The 23,830-nt window shown below is 41.0% G+C and overlaps 1 protein-coding gene across 2 annotated transcripts in view; it reads right to left on the reverse strand.

The window, feature by feature from the left end:
- Window positions 1-11,085, reverse strand: part of LOC311075917 (uncharacterized protein) — a 66,590-nt gene extending 55,505 nt beyond the window's left edge. The window contains exons 1-3 of one of the 2 annotated variants that reach the window (XM_084103625.1): window positions 11,041-11,085; window positions 9,408-9,494; window positions 8,216-9,288 (exon numbers count right to left, since the gene is read on the reverse strand). In XM_084103625.1, coding sequence (XP_083959751.1) covers window positions 8,216-9,288; window positions 9,408-9,411 — 1,077 coding nt within the window. In that variant the 5' untranslated portion in view covers window positions 9,412-9,494; window positions 11,041-11,085. Of the gene's footprint in view, window positions 1-8,215; window positions 9,495-11,040 lie in introns of those variants that run through there. The other variant, XM_084103624.1, reaches the window with a different exon arrangement.
- Window positions 11,086-23,830: the final 12,745 nt, after the last annotated feature.

Consider the following 23,830-nt stretch of genomic DNA (forward strand, 5'->3'; position numbering starts at 1 on the left):
CGTAATAATGTATGATTTGCAAAAATGATAACTGCTGCGTCTGTGTGTAGATGAGAGAATCAAAGTGTATGCGCGTTGTGCACACGCCAAGCATGCGCCCTTAAAATAGCATATGAATAACATGCGCAACGCGCCACTGACTTTAAACAGTTTTTTTTTCGGTCAGTGGCGGAATTGTTTTCTAAACCTGTAAAATAGCATGAGGGAACGTTTGCGCCGGAACACGCCTCCTCTTTGTGCTGAACCGCCCCGGGGAGCGCAAATGTATTTCTTAGTTAACCGACGTGCGTCTGTGGAGGGAAAAGTCCGCTTTGCGCGGGTGCAAAATAGGAATGATACATGCGTCGGTGTACAAAGTCAATTGCGCTGGGTGCAAGATAGGGCCCTTTGTGTTAATACAATGTTGGTATGAGCCACCACAGCCATTTAAAAATATAAAAAATAACACAAAATGAACATAAAGTGGCATTTTGGGGTTAATATGGAAACGACAGTTACCATACACAATACTAACAAGAACTGTTAATGGAACCCATGGAAACTTCTCCTGGTGAATAGAATGAAAATCATACCTGCATGCAAATCCTTCTCAGCTAACACACGACGTACCAGTGACGTGATTTATTGGTATTTTACTTTTATTTCGTGACTTATTAATTTACAACTTAACGACATTGCATGCTCGTAGTTTCTTTTGCAGTTTATATACAGTGAAGCGATAGACAGCGCGCGTCGCCGCATTTGCGCATGCAGTTGAAGAGTGCACGCTACGAGCACAGTATAACAGCTGACATGACAGGAAAGTCTGTTTTTCTGAGGTGAAAGACTTTTTATTTCAGCGTACACTTACGTCACTGCCTGGTAGTTCCTATTGTGCTGGTTTTTCTGAAGTAGTAGGGATTCGCCTCTCATAACATAACATGCTCTAAACCAGGGGTGTCAAACTCAGTTCCTGGAGGGCCACAGCCCTACAGAGTTTTGTTCCAACCCTGCTTCAACACACACTCACCTGCAGTTTTCAAATAAGCCTTAAGGACTTGATTAGCTGATCAGGTGTGTTTAATTAGGGTTGAAGCTAAACTCTGCAGGGCTGTGGCCCTCCAGGAACTAAGTTTGACACCCCTGCTCTAAACACACGCACACATAGTGGATTTTCTTTTGTAATCGCGGCTTTGAACGATTACGTAATCGTGGCATCCGTAATCGTAATCGCGATTAGAAATTAAATTAATTGTGCAGCCCTTACTTGAAGTCATGATCTATCTGGAGCTCAGGGGAGTGGTGGCTTCAGCATAGTGCCCTTCACTCTCTTTAGTGAGAGGAAACCCCTTCTCTCAAACTAAAGTGGTCTACCAAGGAGGCCTGTCTGAAGGTCATATGCTTGAAATCGTGATCTTGCCTGGAGCTCAGTAGAGCGGTGGCTTATTTTCCAGAATTACTCTCTAACGAGAGGAAGCCCACTCACTCACACAGAATGATATCAAGGCGCTTGCCATATCTACTATCTAGAACTCAGATAAGAAACAGCTTAGAAAAATAACTCCCTAATTAAGAGGGCGCCGAACTATTCACTTCAGGTGATGTTTCGTTCTACTGCTACTCACCGTATAAGGTCACGGGGGAAGAGAAAAGGAAGAGGAGAGGGTCGATGTACAGACCCTCAGAGGGAAGGATTGTTCACTGGTGCTGGGAGCACCTTTGATGGATCACCTCCCTTTAAATCCTGCTTCCTTTTCCTCTGGTCTGGACCTATTCCTCTGAGAGGGAGGAGGAAGGGCCCAGGAGGTGACGCTAGCCCTCTGGTCCTGTCTGCAGTTCTCAAACCGAGGTGGACCAGGACCCCCTGGCTGCCTGGGTGCAGGTTCTGCGCAGTATGCATGATCTAAATGCCACCGAGAGCACCCTTGCCTCTCTGAAGTTTTCCACCACAGCCTCTACAGAGTTGCCAAAAAGTTCAGATGGCGAGATTGGGGGAGCTGAGAGAAAGCCCTTTTCTTTCTCCCTAATGTCCGCCAGGTTCACCCACAGGTGCCTCTCCATTTCCACCATAACCGCCATCGATCTACCAACCACGGCGGCAAGCTGCTTTGTGGCGTGGAGAGCCAGATCTGTGGTGTGGTGCAGCGCAGCTCGGATACCGCATCAGGGGTAAGACCCTGACCCTGATCCAAGTCCTTCAGTAGATCGGCTTGGTAAGCTTGAAGCACTGCCATGGAATGAAGTGAAGCACCACCCTGACCTGCTGCCGTGTATGCCCTGCCATTCAAGCGTGCAGTGTTCTTTAGTGGCTTGGTAGGCTGGGCCGGAGTTTTCAAGGTTGATGCCCACCCACCCGTGAGAGTTTGCAAACGTCTCATCAATTGGGGGCATCCCCACATATCCATGCTCCTGCATCCCCTTGACATTTGCATAATTCGCATACCTATGTCGGTGGATGCGGGCAGAATACGGAATATGGTTTCTTCCATGCTCTCGTGATTTCAGTATGGAGATCGGGGAGGAATGGAAGGCTCACTGGAGATGGAGGGTTATGGCCGGAAAGGAACAGGTCTCTTCCTTAGCGCACTCCCAAGAGAGCCAGGTTGCTGCATCCTCGCCCAGCAGAGCACTCTCATCAGCGGAAGCGTGCGAGAGATTCACTCCTCTCTCAAACTTTTCCGCCAGCTCCATCTGTGAACCCCAGGACCTAGATCTGCTCTCCGCCTCAGCGTGAGAGGGACCCGAGCCACTGGGCCCAGATGCTTGTCCCTCTTCCTTCAGGAAGATGGACAAATGAGAGCAGAACATCCTTAAAGGCCCCCTGAAATCAAAGTTTTTAGCTTTTAGTATGAACATGTTAGGCTTAAGATTATGAATAAGCTGGTGTGTTCCAAACCAATGACAAAATTCGCATTTAGGAGATATAAGCAGTCAATTCCGCAAAAATTTATCACAGATTTTTATGACGTCAACGCGGACTACAGCTTCTCATCACATCTTCTGTCCATTCAAATGCTCTCTAGAATCTAAAGCGTCCCGCTCCCTTTGCTATAAATACCACCTGGCCAAAGCGACCATCTGCGACATGTCGCAGAGCAATATGGGTTTTTGCCAGGGTCGATATTGTCCCCACCACATTTTGAAACAACTTGCGGTACGGATGTACCTAATACAAATAAATAAAACATTTCCATTTCCTGCGCCATCACTTGGATTTGTTCCACTGCTGGAAAATAACTTAATACTCTGTTATTTATAGTAATACAGATAATGACATCATTCGAAATAGTAAAATGTATATTTTTATTTGTGTACGTTCAAAATGACTACAAAATATCATGCCATTGAAAAATAAATAAAACAACATGATGCGCTGCTTTAGCGCGTCTCGGTCTCCTTCAAGATCTTGCTGGCGCTCACCAAAAATGAACCAAAATACAGCGAATAGCCTTCTTGGCGCACCTACTTTTGAAAGTCAACATTTAGATTATTTAACGTTAAATGCATTATATATGCCTGAGTCACTTTGGAATAAATCACAGCGTGTTTCATGATAAAATGTGACTTAGGCCTACAGTCCGAAAAATAGGCTACAGTATAGGTTATAGCAAATTCAGACCAACTGCTGGTCTACACAGAGAGAAAGCCCTGTCTAGGCTCTTCTGTTGTGCCGAGCCATTCATTAGTCTAGTTGTTTGATGAGAAAATTAAATGTAGCCTTGTTGCAATACACGCATTAAGTTTTGTAAGCTCCGTGCAACTGCAGCAGCGGAGCACTATTATTACTAGAATATTAGAAATCTAATACTCAAGCTGTTTTCTCATTTTTCTACTCTTAATATTAAATAAAAAACGACTGAACGAAAGATACACGGATTCTCTTGAACCACCACCGCGTTTGCGGCAGAAAACTACTGCAGTGCAGCCAAAATGCTCCGTTCGACTTTTCTGAGATCTTTTGTGGATGACCTGTGACCTACTTTCTGTAAGATCTGAATTTTTGAGTTTGAATTTTTGAGACTGAATTTTAGAAAACTGAATTTGAAGTTCCGAATTTCTTCATCTTGAAAACTTGAATCTGTAATTTTTTTAAACTGAATATTTGCAGTATAAGAATTCAGAACAAAAAAACTAGCTGTTTGAAAATACAAAATAAATACAAGTCTATAAAATTCAGCCATAAAAACATTTTAATTTGTTAAATTTCAAATGTTCAATATTCGTTTAAAAAAAATCAAATTCAGAACTATTTAAACTACCACCTAAAATTCAATTTTGTTAGATTTCACTTGTAAATATTTCAAATTTACACAATTCAAATTCAAATCATATTGTCATATTTTAAGCTCCATAGATATTCAGTATATATTCGGTTTTAAAAAAAACTATACAAGTGTGGATTAGAACCCAGAACCTCTGACACGCTTGGCAAAAGTTCTGCCACTAGACCATGAAAGTACACAAGTCACAGATCTATGGATTTATTCATGTGAAAATTATCGGCACTAACAATATACATTAGTAGATTTGATTAAATGAGAAATTAAACCGTACTCGGTTACTGACGTTATCTCGGTTTCCTGAGCGATAAGGGAATGAGTATTGCGTAGCTATACACTATGGGAAAACTCCTTTTCTCAAAAATATTGAAGCCTTTATTTTAAATCGTAGAGCAGCTGAACAGCCAGCACAGTGCAGGTTGTCTGAGCGTGCTAATTGGCTGGGCTGTGGCAACTGGGCTGTTCGCCATAGGAATCAGGTTAAATTGACTGAAGCGACAGCACCTAGACGTGCAGCGTAATAGCACGGCCGGCTACGCAATACTCGTTCCCTTATCTCTCAGGGAACCGTGGTTACGCCTGTAACCGAGTAACTCCAACCAACTTGGAGAGCCAAGACCTCCTATATAGAAAGGACTCGTGCCTCCAGGGCCGGCACTTCCAAGTTGAAAAATCTTACAAATGTGGACGGCGAAGACCAGTCGGCATCAATTGGTAGACCACTGGACCATGCCCATGAAGAGGCCATGCCCCTTGTGGAACGAGCCCTGACGCCTATGGGGAACTGAAGGCCCACTGAAGCGTAGGCTAAAGAGATAGCATCTACTATCCATCGTGATAATCTCTGCTTCGTGACCGGGGACCCTTTGGAGCTGTTCCGACTGCCTGAACGGGGCAGAGCACTCTAAATAGACTCTGAGAGCCCTGAAAGGGCAGAGTAGATTCAAGTCAAGTCAAGTCAAGTGTATTTATATAGCGCTTTTCACAATACAGATTGCATCAAAGCAGCTTCACAGCATTAAACCAAAATAACACAACAAGGTTGTTTCTAGTGTAAATTTATTGATTGATAAAATTAAATTAATATCCCCAAAATATCCCCAACTGAGCAAGCCAAAGGCAACAGTGGCAAGGAACCGAAAACTCCATCAAGTGACCTAATGGTGTCCTAAAACTCCATCAGGTGACCCAATGGAGAAAAAAACCTTGGGAGAACCCAGGCTCAGTCGGGGGCCAGTTCTCCTCTGGCATTTATGAACTAGAGGCCGGATTGTAGTTTGAACAGTAAGATTTAAAATGTTATATGAATGCCTGGCTGAAGAGATGCGTCTTTAATCTAGTTTTAAACTGGGAGAGCGAGTCTGAGCAACAAACAGTATCAGGAAGGCTATTCCAGAGTTTCGGAGCTAAATGTGAAAATGCTCTCCCTCCTTTGGTGGACCTAGATATCCTAGGTATGACCAAAAGCCTCGAATTTAGTGATCTTAAAGAGCGTGATGGATTATAGGGCGATAGAAGATCCGTTAAATAGACTGGAGCTAAGCTGTTTAGGGCTTTATAAGTCAGTAGCAATACCTTGTAATTGATACGGAACTTTATAGGTAACCAATGCAGTGATGATAAAATCGGTGTTATATGATCATATTTTCTTGATCTAGTAAGAACTCTAGCGGCTGCATTTTGGACTAACTGTAGCTTGTTTATTGAGGATGCAGGACAACCAGCTAATAAAGCATTACAGTAATCTAGTCTCGAGGTCATGAATGCATGAACTAACTTTTCTGCATCGGAAACTGATAGCATATTACGTAGCTTAGCAATGTTTCTAAGGTGGAAAAAGGCTGTTCTTGTAACATATGAAATATGATTTTCAAAAGACAGGTTGCAATCGAGTATAACACCCAGGTCTTTTACTGTAGAGGATAAAGTAACAGGACATCCTACGATGTTAAAATTGTATTGTGAGAGGTTTTGTGGGCGGTTTTTTGAACCGATAAGTATTACCTCTGTCTTGTCTGGATTTAATAAAAGAAAATTACGCCTACTCACTTGACTTATGCTAGGGCTAACAGGAGTGCGGTCTTGAGCAAAAGTGGCTTTAAGTCAGCCGACTGAAGCGGCTCGAGAGGGGGTCCCTTAAGAGCCCTGAGTAGATAGGTCCCAAGCAGGGATTGAGAGAGGTTGAGGCGGGTTAAGCCTCCTGGTCCCTTTGAGGAAGCGTACAATCAGGTCGCTTTTCCCTAAAGATTGGCCGGCCAAATGAGCATGGAAGGCTTCTATAGCTGCCACGTACACTTTGAGCGTGGAGGGGGTCCGGCCCACGTCCAGCAGCTCTTGGAGAAAGGAAAGTACCAGTGGTACTTCACATGAATATGGGTCTAGGTTCCGAGCTGAGCACCAGCCGGTGAACGCTGACCACTTAAGGGCATAGAGACGTCTTGTGGACGGAGCTCTAGCCTCAGCAATAGGGTTTAGGACTTTCTCCGGGAGGTCCCTGGATACCCGTTGAGGGGCCATACATGGAGGGCCCACAAGTTGGGACGGGGGTGCCAGATTGTCCTGTTTGCCTGCTTGAGGAGGTCCTTCCTCTGCGGAGTATGCCAGGGAGCTGTCTCTAGCAGCTGCATCAACTCAGGGAACCATGTCTGGGTCCGCCAGAGAGGGGCTATTAAGTGGACTGCACACTTGTTCTCTCTGATCCGTTCGATGACCTGAGGGAGCATCGAGACCAGAGGAAATGCGTAAAGAGGGCAGCTGGGCCATTCGTGGGCCAGTGTATTCCTGTTCTTCGAAAATAATATTAGGCAGTGAGAGTTGTCTTCTGAGGCAAAGAGGTCGACCTCTGCCCTCCCGAAGACACTCAGGGTGGAGGGACCATTCCTCAGGAGGAACGTTGTCTCAAGATAGCATATGGTAAATGGCTTTCACAGACCTATGGCCACCAAAGGGCTTTACATATAGCCTCACATTCACCCATTCACTCACTCATTCATACACTGACGGCAGTGTCAGCCATGCAAAGTGCCATCCAGCTCGTCGGGAGCAGCTGGGGCTAGGTGTTGCTCATGGACACCTCGACACTTGGTCCGGTGGAACCGGGGATTTAACCACCAACCTTCCGGTTTGTAGACAACCTACATGAACCACTGAGCCACTATATGCACCCTGGTTCAGTATGCCCGGTACATGCACCGCACTGAGCGAGCGCAGGTTGGCATTAGCCCATAAGAGGAGCTGTTTGGCCATGGTGTACAGGTTGTATGACCTGAGACCGCACTGGCGATTTATATATGACACCACTGCCATGTTGTCCATCCGGACCAAGACATGGTGTCCTGCCAGGTGTGGGAGGAAGGTTTTTAGGGCTAGAAAGACCACTCTCATTTCGAGGCAGTTGATATGTAGGCGCTTTCCTCGAGCTCGACCAGAGGCCAGAGGTAGGCCTGCCCTCATTCAGAGAAACGAAAATAGGCTGACATGTTCCCTAGGCACTCCTTATATACTTCCTGTTCGCACTAGTATAATGTCATAGGCTTTCACTGCCAATACGATTGCCGTGATTTGCTTCAGATACCAGTCTTGCGGAGGCATTCCCCATAAGCGTCTCAGGACGCAGTGCGAGTTCCCCTTTGAAAGGGAACTAAAACACTCCAACATTATATATTGTGCAATTTAACATGGTAGTATTATAGCATTAGCATTATACTCTCCTCCCTGCTTTGATACCATCATTGACCATCGATAAACTAGATAAATCACTAATGAAGGCCATGGCAAGGAAACTGTATTGTTTCACAATTGTTTCTGAGTGTGTTCATGCATCACATTTTCTATTCGAAATGTCTATAAAAAAATAGTCTCAAGTCTCAGTAATTATTTTAGTAATCATTCTGAAGATTAAAATAATTATCATAATCAATAGAGAGCAGTTATTTGTGTAAAATCTGCACTCTTACCATCCCTGCTGCTTGTCTCTGTCTTCCCCATTGTGATGCTGCTCCTGCCCCAAGCCCTAACATTCCTCCTAATAATCCTCCAAATAATCCTCCTACTGCTGCTCCAGCTGTTAGCAGTCCGGCTCCTCCAGCTGTTAGCAGTCCTGCTGATGCTGTTAGCAGTCCTGCTGATGCTGCAGTTATTGCTGATCCTAATTGTATAATTGATGCTTGTCCAACTTCCATAAGTCCCTGTACTACTGCTTTTACACTTTTTACAACTGCTACCAATTGTAGCTTATCTTTTACCCATTGTAGTTTATCTGTTACCCATTGTAGCTTATCTTTTACCCATTGTAGTTTATCTGTTACCCATTGCAGTTTATCTCGTACCCATTGTAGTTTATCTGTTACCCATTTTAGTTTATCTCTTGCCCATTTTAGTTTATCTCTTACCCATTGTAGTTTATCTGCTACCCATTTTAGTTTATCTCTTACCCATTGTAGTTTATCTGCTACCCATTGTAGCTTATCTTTTACCCATTGTAGTTTATCTGTTACCCATTTTAGTTTATCTCTTACCCATTGTAGTTTATCTGTTACCCATTTTAGTTTATCTCTTACCCTATCTTTTACCCATTGTAGTTTATCTGTTGCCCATTGTAGTTTATCTGTTACCCATTGTAGTTTATCTTTTACCCATTGCAGTTTATCTCTTGCCCAACATGTTTTGTTTATTTTGCATTGTAATTTTGTTCTTGCTCCAGCTACTGTTGATCCGATTTGTGACTGTTCTCCTAGTAATGATCCTGGCACTGCAGCTGCTATTCCTGCTATGCCTCCCGGTACTGAACCCACTACTGCACCTGCTACTGCTCTTGCTTCTGCTCCCCATAATGCAATTGCTGCAACTGCAATTGCTGCTGCAACTGCTCCTAAAACTGCATCCTCTACTTCTGTTGTTCCTGCCATATGTACTACTACAGCAACTGCTACTACTGTCAGTGCTACTGTTGCTGTTAGTGTCTGTTTCCATGTTTTTGATTGCAGAACTGATGGTAGACTTTCTCTCTTTTTTTCTCCTTCCACAACAACTATTAAAGGAATAAGAACTTTAGCATCAAATGTCATCATTACAAACATCTTAAAATATGCTCAATAGTATGTTTAGAATATTGATTTCATCCAACAATAATTAGCTTGTTATAATTACCCATTTTGCTCAATTTTAAATCAAGACATGATGACCCAGGTCTTTTCACTCTTGTCAGGATAACAGTTCCTGTGCAATTACATCCTCCTGCAGAGAAACAATTTTACATGCATGTGTCATCCAAATCATAGAAGCTGAATAGACTATTGGATTGCGTAAACATTAGGGGTGTAAATCAGACAGTTCATCACGATACAATATGATATCGATTCTCTCAGCCAGTTATATAATTGCCGATACCTCAAAAAATTCTGCGATACAATTACAATTCGATTCACATACAAGAAGAGATTCAAAATTCACTGTTTAAATCCTTTGTGATTACTGCCGAGCACCGTATGTAAGATGTACAATTTTATTACTGAAATGCTGGAAAGTATTTACAAGAACACTATTTCATCCCAGCTCCACCTCAAAAATGGGAAAGAAAAGACAGCATGTAAAAATTTGAAATAGTTATTATGGCAGCAATATATGATACAATTTTAAAATATGTAGGCTAGGCTATTATAAGCTATTATAGTTTGGATTATTTTTTATAATATCCCATGAGTCCTAATAAATGCAATTTCAACTATTTCTGAAGTGCTGCTTTTATGAAGAACACCACTTTCTCACATAATGCAGTGAAGCAGCTCCTGCACGAGAGAATAATCGATTCTCGAGCCATCGATATCAACCAATTCAGCAGCAATTCAACGCAGCCTTGGGCTGGGTTTCCTGATAACGTTGTCTCTTAGCGCGCTACGAAGACTCTTAAGGTATAACTTAACTAAAGGTATACCATTTCTAGGCATGTTCCCCGAACTATACCTTAGAAAGCTGCTTAAGACATACCTTATTACGTGTGATGTTACCGGGTGCTGTCCATGGCGATCGTGCTAAATTGGTGGGCAATATGGCCAAAATCAAAATGGCCAAAATCTTATATCACGGTTTATGTCCTTTAATGTCACCCTAACTGTATGTATAGGTTTACCATACATAGGCCTACTCTTTATTACTTTATTTACTTTATTCAGGAGGTTTGTGACACTGTCACATAAGAGACATGTTTTACTGGTCTATTTATTACAATGATTTTATGTATAATATTACTTATTACTATTGCATAGTATTACAATGATTTTTAATTGCTTTACATGTTTTCTTAGTCCATTTAATTCCTCCTAACATTAGAACTAGCATAGAACTGGTCTTAAAATATGTCACTTATAAAATAGGGCTCTTGTCAACCCAAGTAAAGACCAAAATAAATGTGTTAAATGTGCAAACATTTGTTTTGTGGGTGAGAATTATGGTAATTTTTGTTATTGTTTTTCAGTAAACCACAGCAGCCAGCGCTACTTTTCTCTGTGCATGGATATTGAGTCTCAGTTTTTTCCTGTCTCTTCATCATAATCCCAGATGGCCTCTGATTGTGAGATCAGATTGTAGTAGATTGTACTGTCTGTTGTCTCACCTTGTGCATATAAAAATCTCTCTAGATTAATATGTATGGCAAATAATGTTCAGAAATTATATTTGTAAACTGAAATTGGAAATGTAAACTTATATTTTCTACAGGCACACCAAAGGAAAAGATATTAATAACAACCACATATATGTGTGTAAAGAAATTACAAATACTTACTTTTGAACTTGAAGTGCTTCTCTGATGTCAGAAGGGTTTGAGGACCTGCTCGAGTTACTCTCTCTCTCTCTCTCTTTTATCTCATCAGACTGTACCAAACAACAGAGGGGAGGAGGACGTGATCCTTTTTTTAAAAAAAAAAGAGGTTTGATTATACCAACAACAACAATCATATTATTGAAGTTAACCATTAAAATGTGTTAATAGCTTTATATGTAAAATTATTATAAAACAATTTTTATTTTAGACTTTTTAGTTTTATCGTCCTTTCACATCAGTTATACTTCCAGTCATGTGATTGGCAGGAATCAAAACACATTCAGTCATGTGATTGGCAGGAATCAGAACACATTCAGTCATGTGATTGGCAGGAATCAGAATATGCTGTCATATATGCACTTAGTTTCCATTGTTATGCTGAGGATACTTGGTCCTAGACCACATGATGTCTTAACTGTCCATGTTACCAATGTACTAAATTAATATTGGATGACAAATAATTTTCTTCAATTAAATTCTGATGAAAACAAAGTGGACCACAAACCTGTACACATAAGCTCTTAGAATACAATTTGCATACAAAACATATGGCAAATAATGTTTTAGACTTTTTAGTTTTATCGTCCTTTCACATCAGTTATACTTCCAGTCATGTGATTGGCAGGAATCAAAACACATTCAGTCATGTGATTGGCAGGAATCAGAACACATTCAGTCATGTGATTGGCAGGAATCAGAATATGCTGTCATATATGCACTTAGTTTCCATTGTTATGCTGAGGATACTTGGTCCTAGACCACATGATGTCTTAACTGTCCATGTTACCAATGTACTAAATTAATATTGGATGACAAATAATTTTCTTCAATTAAATTCTGATGAAAACAAAGTGGACCACAAACCTGTACACATAAGCTCTTAGAATACAATTTGCATACAAAACATATGGCAAATAATGTTCAAAATTTTAATTTGTAAACTGAAATTGGAAATAATGTTTAAAATTATATTGTCTACAGGCACACCAAATAAGGAAAATATATTAGTAACAATTAAAAAAAAATCTAACATGCCTTTGCACAGTATTGTGGGTCACAAGCAACCATATATATATATATATATATATAATACAAATACAATTTGCATGTAGAAAGATGCTTGCTGTATTTAAATTAAAACAGAAAGCAAAGGCACTGTGAGAATTAGGAACCAAGAACAGGAACAAAAACCACACTATGCACAATGAGAACTGACAAAGAACTAAACAAAACAGGGTATAAATAAGGGTTCCTAAAATCCATTCCTGGAGGGCCAATGCCTTGCAGAGTTTAGCTCGAGTACAGAATCCCCAGATCAAAACTCATGCGAAAAAGAAGCAGAAAGCGATAACATATGTAAGCAGATGCATATGTAAAATAACGTGATCATCAAACATTATACAGCATGTAAATCAAAACTGCCAAACGTTACCAAATGAAAGGAAATGGTATAGGGCTGTGTGCAAGTTTTGGGGTGTAGATGGAAGTGTTGTACTCTGTTTTTGTCATCGGGGGTAAATCAGGGGCCCGTACTTTGTACGTTGCTTAATAGATCCGAGATCAAATGACACATCCAAGATCATATCATCTTGCTAATCATGATCTGGCTAATTAGGTTCTTCGAACACACTTGTTGTTTAGTATCGCTGGACTGAGTTATCTGAGATAACTGCTCGTTCATGCGCTGGTTTAAAAAGGTACTTGCAGGAAGCAGGTGTTGGAGGCTACATGCAGAAGACATTAAAATTCCAGTGAGTCAATTCGATGGCCTAATAAAAGACTCAAAATGTTTATAAAAGTTTGATATGTACATGATTTTTATACATTTTATCAATATCTTTAGATGATTGTTTAATGGTGGTGGCTTTGTTCATTGTGGATGCAACTGAAAGACAGACGATATATTATTAACAATAAAAGTTACAAAACAATTCTGTTGCCGGTAACATTTATTCAGGTTACACTGATTTCATGAGATTGGCAAATGCTTGAAATGTTAAATAAACTGAGGCAGATGTCAGCAGTGTTGTGACCTCACTAATACAGACATGCCTGTATATGTCTTAACAGAGACAACACAAACAAAAATCAAATTCACAATCTCAAACCAAAAATTAAATTCACAATCACAAACATAGCTCAGAAAAAACACCTCACAGTTACAGTATGATTAAAAATCTAAGAGTAGGATTTGAAGCTCAAGATTTTTCTTTCAAACATTTGAAAGAAAATCTGTTCTAAAATAAAATGTCATGAATGTCATCAAAACACTTCCTCTGTACCGTGGCAGAGCTGAACTTGTCAGACTAACTTCCTGTGCATGCCGTTTGCACCCTGCTACTGAGAAGTGAAAAACATCTTAAGACAGAGACAACTATGTTATACATTTGTGCAAGCTTCTACTCCCTTATATTTAACATCCTTGTTCTTTACATTATTCATAGCTTATGGCCGATTATACGTGTACTACTGTATATAAGATTAATCACTAATGCTGAATGTAAATAAGCTCTATAGAGATAAAAATCTCCCGCCCCTAATCCAAGATGGCAGAAACTATGTTTGTCCTGTATTGTTTGTTTCTTGCTTGGAAACGGCATCTCTTTTAAATATTATTTTTAACCTTGAAAATTACAACATATGGACTTTTAAAGCATACTGAGTGGATTACTGTGTTCCGCTGTGGAGTTTATTCACTTGATTCCTGGTACTTTTGGGCCTTTGGCTCTGCACAGTTTGCATCATTCTTTGGAACAGCAAGAGGTACATCACCACTACATCTGATTGACATTGAGGCACAATAATATGTTTTATTGGTGAATTGTCTTCAAACTGGATTTGCTGGAGTCTTTTTTGTGTAGCTTAGCTAGCTGTGGGCCTTTATGTGCCTTGGCCTACACTACATGGACTTTTATTTTGGCTCATACACCTCTAGCCTAATCCACACTCCACTACTAAACAGCTAGTTTCCACCTGTTTTAAAATCTCCAGCAATGGCAAAACAGGTAATTGTTGATAACAGTTCTGTAAAGTCCTCAGCAAAGGCTGGAGAGTATTTTGGAGGCCTGTAAATAATGATGAGTAAAATGCGTGGAGCACCTTTTAACACAATACCCAGATATTCAAAAGACGTGTAATTCCCAAATGATATTTGCTTACATTGATAGATATCTTTAAAAAGAGCTGCTAGACCCCCACCTCTCTTTACAGCTCTGCAGACACTCATAAAAGTAAAGTTAGGAGGGGCTGCTTCATTGAGGATTGTTGCACTGCAGCTGTCTTCTAGCCAGGTTTCATTTAGAAGCATAAAATCCAGGTTGTTTGTGGTTATTAAGTCATTGACTAGAAGTGATTTATTTTTAAGTGAGCGGATGTTTAAAAGTGCTAACTTAACAGTCTCACTTTTTTTCTCTACACCAATCTTAGTTAGACATGCAATAGGCACCAGATTAGTTGAGTTTGCTGTACAGCTATTGAAGGCCTTAGACTTTCTATCTTGTAATAGAACAGCAATAGAGAAAGATACAGGCACACTGGGTTCCCGCTTGTTCTGTAAACATTTGAGAAAGTTACTGTTATCATAGCAGGGACCCGACACATATCACTGAGAGCTGGTATCAGTTGTTTTTGGTTCACCTTGAGCAGATGGAGGAGGGTGTGGGCCCTGGCGTTGTGGCAGAGGCCGAAGAGCTCTCACAGGAGGGGGAGGGCGAGCTGGGCCCGCAGGCTTTGGTGGTAGCGGTGCCTGACGTTTTTTGGTTGATATCTGGGGGCTGGCAGCAAAAGAGTGGGATAGTTTGGTTCCAGCATACACCAGTTCTTCCATTTTCTGTGAGAAGCACAGAAGCGGAGTTGCTGGAAAGAGGGAAAAAGTGTCTGGTGAAAGGGGCTGTTGCTCTGGTGTTATCGGAGGCTGTGATATGCTGTCCTGGCTTCCCTGGCTGTTTTCCTGGAAGTCGTCCTTGGGTGCTGAATCTTGGAGCAGTTCTAATATGTCACAGTATGTCTGTGGTGAGCTCTGTGGGCAGGGCTCAGCTGAGATTGTGTCCGTGAGCAGAGGTTGTTGTGGCGGAGTGGTGTTATCATTGTCCTTGTGTGATATGTCAACATCATGTCCATTTTGCTGCTGAAGTGAAGTCCTGTGGTCATTCATACTGTGTCCAGGTGTGTGTGTGCCGTTCAGATTGAGTGGATTGGCACACACTGCAGAAGGATGATTGAGGGAGAAGTAGATATTGTCCTTTAGCACTCTTGAGCCAAGTGTGTTTGGATGTCGGCCATCCTGATGAAACAGTTGTCTCTGACTCCAGAAGAGATTGAAGTTTTCAATGAAGTTCACTCCTTTTATATTGCAGGTTTTTTGCAGCCATGTATTAAGCCCAAGCAACCGTGAAAACCTGTTTGTTCCTCTTGCTGGGAGTGGTCCACTGATGAATGTCTGAACTTTCAGTCTTTTAAGTGTTTCAAAAAGTTCATTGAAATCCTTCTTAAGGAGTTCTGACTGCTCTTTATGAATATCATTCTTCCCCACATGAATGATGAGTCGATTTGCAGTCTTATGTTTCATCAGAATGTTCTGAAGTTCCCTGTTTATATCAGAAGTTGTTGCTTGTGGAAGGCAGCACGTAGTTGTATCCCTGCTGCTAATGTTTCTGATTATGGAGTCCCCCACTATCAGAGTCCTGGGCTCGGCTGCGCTCTGAGCTGAGTGCCGCTGTCTGCTCGACCTTGAGCGCCAGTTAGCATCAGTGTTAGCTACTGGCTGATTCAGTCTGTGTTCGATCACATTCATCACGTTTGGGGATTCCTCATTTACATTCATTAGTACTTCAAATCTGTTCTCAAGATGTATAGGTGTTGGTTGGAGACCAGTGTTTGCAATCCTTGTCAGAGCTGTATCTGGGGTAGAGGATGCTACTGCGGCAATATGTGATGCTCGTGACACTCTGATGTCTCGAGTGCCTTTGGGTCTCGCGCCCTGTTTGTGCCATCGATTTGTAAGTCGATCGGCTTGTTTCTCTACCTGTCGAGGAGCACTAGTTTCATGGGACTCACCGGCTATATGCTGAGGGTCTCCATGACGAAGCTCTGTTGTGTCCTCCGTCTGGTTTGGTGGTCCCGTAAGTAACTTTGTTTCAAGAACTGCAATCCTTTGTAAAAGTCTGTGGCAATTAGTGCAGCAAGTAGATTCCAGAAGAGGCATTTTCTCTCTTATCCTTATGAGTGTAGGCAGTTGTGTTTTCCTTTCCCCGGAATGTAAGCTGGTCGGGTAGAAGAATTCTGCGTTTTTGTAGTAATCCAAACTTTGTCGTTTGAGCACTGTGCTGATTTGCTGAAGTTAAAATTAGGTGATAAAAGGAGCTAAAATATATAAAATATAAAAACGATAGAGCAAAGCGCGGAGCAGTAAGCAAGAGCGTCCGAACAGTAGCTGAGCAGGAAGTGAATCATCCTTGTTAGTTTCAGCCTATTTATTCCTTGTTCATTCTTTCAATCATTGCGAAGTTTTGTTTAGTGTCACACTGCAACTCTGAGCGTTTTCCTGGTTTTCTTGTTTCTTGGTTTTTGGATTTCTTGCCTGTTCCTTGGATTACTCTCTTGCCTCTGACCCCTGCCTATCTTGTTTTGGTTTTGGTTTTGTTTGTTTGTTTGTTTGTTTGTTTGTTTGTTTGTTTGGACTGCCTACCTGTGTTTTGACCCACTGCCTGTTTATTGGATTACGTGTCTGGATTGCCCCTTAATAAAAGCTGCATTTGGATCCTCTACTCTCGTGTCTTGGAACAGATCGTAACAGAAAACTTTGCCGTACCTAGATCCAGCAGCGATGCCATCAGATATAGCAGTACAAATCCTGCGTCTCCGTCAGGGGAATCGGCCGATTGAGAGGTATGTCGAGGAGTTTATTGAACTGGCAAATCTCACCTCAATGAACACAGAATGCCTTAAGATCTTTTTTCGGGGAGGGCTATCTGAACCGCTCAGTTCATTCATGCCCTTGCATGATCCTCACGAGACTTTGGAGCACTATATTGATCTGGCCCTTTTGTTGAGCGGCTCATCGTTTACTGTGGGCGGCGTAGAGGAGGAGCTCCGTGAACCCGCAGTATCCCCTCAGCCTGAGCTTCTCCTCGTCAGCCCTGCTGAGCCAGAGCTTCACGTCAGTCCTGCCGAGCCAGAGCTTCACGTCAGTCCTGCCGAGCCAGAGCTTCACGTCAGTCCTGCCGAGCCAGAGCTTCACGTCAGTCCTGCCGAGCCAGAGCGTCACGTCAGTCCTGCCGAGCCAGAGCATCACGTCAGTCCTGCCGATCCAGAGACTGTTCACGTCACTTCTGCCGATCCAGAGACTGTTCACGTCACTTCTGCCGAACCAGTGTCTCAGGACAAGATGGTCTCCGCCGAGCCAGTGTCTCCGGACAAGATGGCCGCCGCCGAGCCAGTGTCTCAGGACAAGATGGTCTCCGCCGAGCCAGAGTCTTCGGACAAGATGGTCGCCGCCGAGCCAGTGTCTCCAGACGAGATGGCCACCGCCATGCTGCCTGAGCCCTCAGCAGAGATGGCCGCCGACATGCCTGAACCTGAGCCCTCAGCAGTGATAGCCGCTGCCACGGTGTCTGTCCCTGAGCCGGTGTCTGTTCCTGTCCCTGAGCCGGTGTCTGTTCCTGTCCCTGAGCCGGTGTCTGTTTCTGTTCCTGAGCCGGTGTCTGTTCCTGTTCCTGAGCCGGTGTCTGTTCCTGAACCGATGTCTGTTCCTGTGCCATGGTCGCCTGCACAGCCTGCTCCGCCCTGGTCGCCTGCACTGCCTGCTACGCCCTGGCCTCCCGTCTTGCCACAGCCTCCAGGTCCTCTTCCGCTCCAGGGGCCTGGCCCTCCATCCCGCCACCAGGTCCGCCTCCGCTCCACCTCCCTCCTGGAAGCCGCTCCTTTGAGGGGGGGCTATGTAACGGTCACCATCTGGAGTGCCCTTGAAAGCCACCAGAGGGTACTCCACACCAGACTATCTTGTTCACTCACAGACTACATTTCCCATAACTCACTGCCCGGACTCATCATCACTAATTGCATTCACCTGTGTCTCATCATCCTTGTTAGTTTCAGCCTATTTATTCCTTGTTCATTCATTTAATCATTGCGAAGTTTTGTTTAGTGTCACACTGCAACTCTGAGCATTTTCCTGGTTTTCTTGTTTCTTGGTTTTCGGATTTCTTGCCTGTTCCTTGGATTACTCTCTTGCCTCTGACCCCTGCCTGTCTTGTTTTTGTTTTTGTTTTGTTTGTTTGTTTGTTTGTTTGTTTGTTTGGACTGCCTACCTGTGTTTTGACCCACTGCCTGTTTATTGGATTACGTGTCTGGATTGCCCCTTAATAAAAGCTGCATTTGGATCCTCTACTCTCGTGTCTTGGAGCAGATCGTAACAATCGGGGAAGTCAGCCATGCAAGGCGCCATCCAGCTCATCGGAAGCAGCTGGAGTTAGGTGTCTTATAAATAAGTAAATCAATAAAACATGCACATCTTCATTAAGATCCTTGGCCCAAACAGTTGTAATAGATAAGGGTTTGAATGAATGCTCAAGAAGATACCGATAAATAACCAAAACAGAAGAGGGAGATCTCTCAGAAGGAATTAATTGGCGCAGTAGGTGAATAGGTAAATGGGAGTCCCAAGGCACCCCATATGCCCGAAGGGCCGATCTTATTCGCAAATACATATAAAAAGATGTACCTTGTAACCCTAACCCATGCAGAGAGAGGCCATATCCTTAACTTCAAGACCCACAAGACTGTGTTTGAGGAATTATCATATTTAGTCAACCTTGTCCTATTTTTGTTTAGTAAAGTTTTAGTCATTTTAGGTATTTTAGTCTAGTTTTAGTTAATGAAAACTAAGCCACATTTTAATCATGCTGCATAATGGTTAAATTGATAATCCTGATTATTTTGTTCAAAATTATAATAAATTATAATAAATAGAAATTTATTTTTACATTTCATTAGAATTATTACGGTTTCACCTATAAGCAGAAAAATCAAGAGAATGTCAACCCATATGAATGGTTTATTTTACCATCTAACCACTATCTCATCTAATTTCCTGATTTATTATAGATTTATTATATCAGTGGTTTTCAATTCTGGTCCACCTGGGGATCCACCGCTCTGCACGTTTTGTATGTCTCTAATAACTGACACAGTAAGTGCAGTTTATGGAGCTGTAATGATGATCTGAATCAGGTGTTAAATAAGGGTGACATACAACATGTGCAGAGCGTTGGGTCCCCAGGAGGACCAGGATTGAAATCCACTGATCTATACAAAGATTGTAGAACAACAACAACAAATTAAACTAATAGTACTAATAGACAGAAAGATAGTACTAGTACTTACTCTGCACAGGGAATGCTTCTCTGAGGTCTGGAGGTGGCTGCACATTGGTGGTGGTTGAGGAGATTCCCCCTTCCATGTAAAGCGATTTGAGTACCCAGAAAAGCGCTATATAAATGTAACAAATTATTATTATTATTATTATAATTTTGTCTTTTAGAATAAAAGACAAATCTAGACTTTCATTATTACAGACAATTATCAAAGTATAAGAAAATATAGCATAATGTAATAGCTGCACATAATGTAATAAGTATTACATTATTATTGTAATAAAATTTTCATATTGTAATAATCTTCTCAAAACGTAATACAAACTTGAGCTCATAATGTAATAATTTTACATTATTAGAAATGTATCATAGTATAAACTCACCAGAAACATTTCATAGTTTCATAATTGTATTAGTACTCCCTTACAGTACTCCCTTTAACCAGTGTGGATTGGAGAGATCCTTACCAGGTTTTTTTTTCAATATGGCAAGTGTAGTACGAGGAAAAATAATATTCTTGACAAGTGTTATGGTAATATTAAGGATGCTTATGTAGCCAAGGCCAGACCCCCCCCCACCCCCCCCCCCACCCTTGGTAATTCAGTCCATAATGCTGTTCACTTGATCCCTACTTACCGGTCAGTTTTTAAGTCTGGCAAACCAACATCTAAGGTTTGTAAATGTGTGGTGCAGTGACAGTGGAGAGGAGCTAAAAGGATGATTTCTTTGCATGGACTGGGGCATTTTTTATCAGAATGCAAATATAGATATGGTAACTGAATCAATTACGAAATATATTTCCTTTTGTGTGGATTCAATCATACTTCATAGAGTCATGAGGATGTATCCAAACAACAAACCGTATATAAAATGGGGAATTAAAGACTGCATAAAAAGGAAAAAATCAGCCTACAAGTCTGGGAACATTGTGGGACTTAGGTCAGCACAAAAGGAACTTAACCAGCAACTGAGGTCAGCACAGACATAATATAAAGAATGGGCTGAACAACCTGTTGAATCGGTCAAAATCAGATACAAAAGGACTGTGGAACTCAGTTCGGGGAATGACTAACATGAATCCATAAAGGAAATCATTCACCTGCAATGAATTTGATAGGGCAAATAACTGAATAATTTTTATATGAGATTTGAGACTGATACGTTTAATTAATGCTGTGAAATATTAAGCAAAGTAATCTAAATATTTTTAATGACAACTGTTCTTTTAAAGACATTTGCTGAGGAACTCACACCAGCCTGGAATAGCCTTTTTCAGCTTCCTATTGATTTGCATATAGTACCAGAGCTTTGGAAAAAATCTATCATAATTCCAACTCCAAAAAATTCATATCCGCTGGATAATAATGACTGCAGACAGCCAGAACTAGTTCAGAAAAGACGTTCATACTGACTATAATCTGGACGTCCGTTGACATCCAGAAACAGTCCAAAAATGACGTGAATAAAGATGTCCAATCCGGCCATAATCTAAACGTCCACAGACAGTCAGAACTAGTTCAGAAAAGACGTTCATACTGACTATAATCTGGACGTCCGTTGACATCCAGAAACAGTCAATGACTGACAGCCAGAACTAGTTCAGAACAAAATGACAAAACAATATCTGTAAATTAATTAACTGACTGTTAATTTACGGACTATATCATTAACTGTTAAATTGATCTTGCTGGTCAGACACCAACAGGGTTCATGATGCACACATGGTGCTTTTAAGTCCTCCTGGGAAGTTTGTATTCATGAGGTTTTACTATTTGTTTTTTTTTTATGTTTTAAATTAATTTATGAAGCCACTGTAAAATTCATCATTACATGTTATATTGTTATACTATAATACTGTCATATTTTGTGCAGGCATTAGCTTACTTCATCGTAAATAGAAAAGCCTGACAATGTAACTGCTAAATACCAAAGTATTGTGGTATTACATGTTTCTCACTGACACACTCATAACTCTTCAAGATCGGGCTTAAAGAAAATCCCAAGCTTCCTACTCATATTTTCATCATTGTGGCGGCGTTCATGTTCAATTTGTAAATACGATCTTTATGATGCAGGTATGTCTTGAATGCATCAATAGCTCTAGTTTAGGGACAATCCATACAAACAATCTTTACTAAACAGACTGTCACAGTGAGAAGATTTTTGTCCTTTATCAATGCTAAAGGCCTAACCACTGCAGTTAACACCATGCTGTTAAATAAAAGTCTGTAGACAAGTCTTAAGGTTAGGGTTAGGGTTAACCTTAACCCTTAATTTCTAACCCAGACCCGGATTCACAGACAGGGTTTAGATAAAGCCAGGATTTGTCCTTAGTTCAATTTGGGTATTTAATTACAGCTTTTAAAAATGTGCCTTAGAAAAAAAAAAAAAACATTACTGGCGTGCATCTTGAGACAAAACAATGGCACTGCCATAAGATATGTCAGTACAAGTTGCTTTCAGGTAAAACAGCTCAAACATGCATTTTAGTCTGGGACTACAGGCAGTCTTGCCTGTGAAGTGTGAAACCCGGGGTATTATGTTGTAACTTGTATATAATTATGCCAATGTTACCAAAGTGTTGCGTTGGACAGAGGATTAACTCTAAACCAACAGGTTGTGTACCAGTGCCACACAGGGTGAAAAGGGATGTTGACATTATTAGGCATAAGAGTGTTTCTAAAGGAAAGGTCAAGAATTTGTGAAAGTGTAAAAGGGTCATTATGGGTCACATGAATGTAACTGTCACCACCATGATACCAATTCATTAGATTTTCATATAGATCTACATACAGAATTGTATATGAATATGCAGTGTTTGCTCTGTTTAATATACTGTTTGCTCTATTAAATTGCGCTTTATCAGAACAGTGGTAAATAAATATTATATATGGTCAGTTACTGTAAGTTCTTACAGTATTTTTAATCTTTAATTTGTAATGTTTAATTTTTAATCATGCACTGCAATGAAAAAACAATTTAACCAATTGATTAAATATAACAGCCAGCCTACAAATACAACCAAATAAATAGCACATTATATATTATATATATATACGGTATATTCATATTTTCCTGTAATTGCAATGTTGCCACACTATTGGCTGTCTCTCCTAGCTGTTTTGAGCATGATTGGTTATTCTCTGTTTATTCTGACTGTCATCCAGGAATCTAGCCAATGACAACTATGCGCGCCTTTACGAGTCAAGTTTGAATAAACGTCAGTTGAGTGAGTCGGTGTTTGCTTTGCTGCTGCGCGGGATCTTCAGTATTATCCTATTCTGTGGGTTTTACATCGTTTAAAACATGGATTATTTTACATCGGACTGCTAAATGTTTATTTTGAGCGAGTTGCTGGGTGTTGCTGGATGTTTAATGAAGAACAAACAAGGAATATGGACAAAGAATTTTAACAACGGACATATTGCAATCTACGGAAGGTAAATAACTTTATTTTATACAAATTCTGCTACATCAAGATATAGTGTATTAAATTGAGAATCTAAACGCGTTTAGAGCAATATTATTAGTGCATAGGGGAAAGTGGGGTGAGTTGTGCCAGTTTTTACTCAAAGTGACTTTAAAGTGAGGCCATGGCAGTAATGCCTTCAACTTAAGGATGTACATATATTTCAGGATGTGGTGCATCCCTGAGAACAATAACTTTGGATCTGAAATAAATTGTTTCAGAAATATAGCTCTTGGGAAAAAAGTGGTCTCATGGCACAACTTGCCCCTGGTGCGGGGGAAGTTGTGCCTTTGGGGAAATACATTGGGGGTAAATTGTGCCAGTGATTTCTGAAGTAAAACAGAACATTTTAATGTTATGAACCGTAATGCTATATGAAAGCAAGATAAATTCAATACAAAATTACTAATTTAAGGTTTATTTAGATATTGTCACCCTGGAATACCATAGCATGCGTTTTTCCTACTATGGTCAATTGCATAGGGATTTTGTATTGAACATAACTCTGGATCACAGTGTCATAGAGACAAGGGGTGGGCTCATTTTACTCAGACGACCAATCAGTCTCTCAGGATCATTGTGAAGCTATCAAGCTATGCCCTAGCAACCATTTAGAGCACCATAGCAACACAATATATGATATTTGTGAATCATTTCAGGCAAAAATGCTTTGGCAATAGATGCCTGTTGACATAGCGCTGTCTGTCAATTATGTAACATATAAGAATAAAGTGACTAGGCTTATTTCTAAACATCCTATTGTGACATAGGCCACTTAAAAACGGAATAAAACTTCTCTTTAATAACATAGTGCAAACTGAAAACTGAAATCAGTGTTAGCTAAATTAAACAAATAGCAGGCAGGCCTAAGTCAAACAATGATGAGGCATGCCCATCTCCTCACTTCTCA

Source organism: Abramis brama, assembly GCF_963993115.1.
Source record: "Abramis brama genome assembly, chromosome: 25".
Taxonomy (NCBI): Eukaryota; Metazoa; Chordata; class Actinopteri; order Cypriniformes; family Leuciscidae; genus Abramis; species Abramis brama.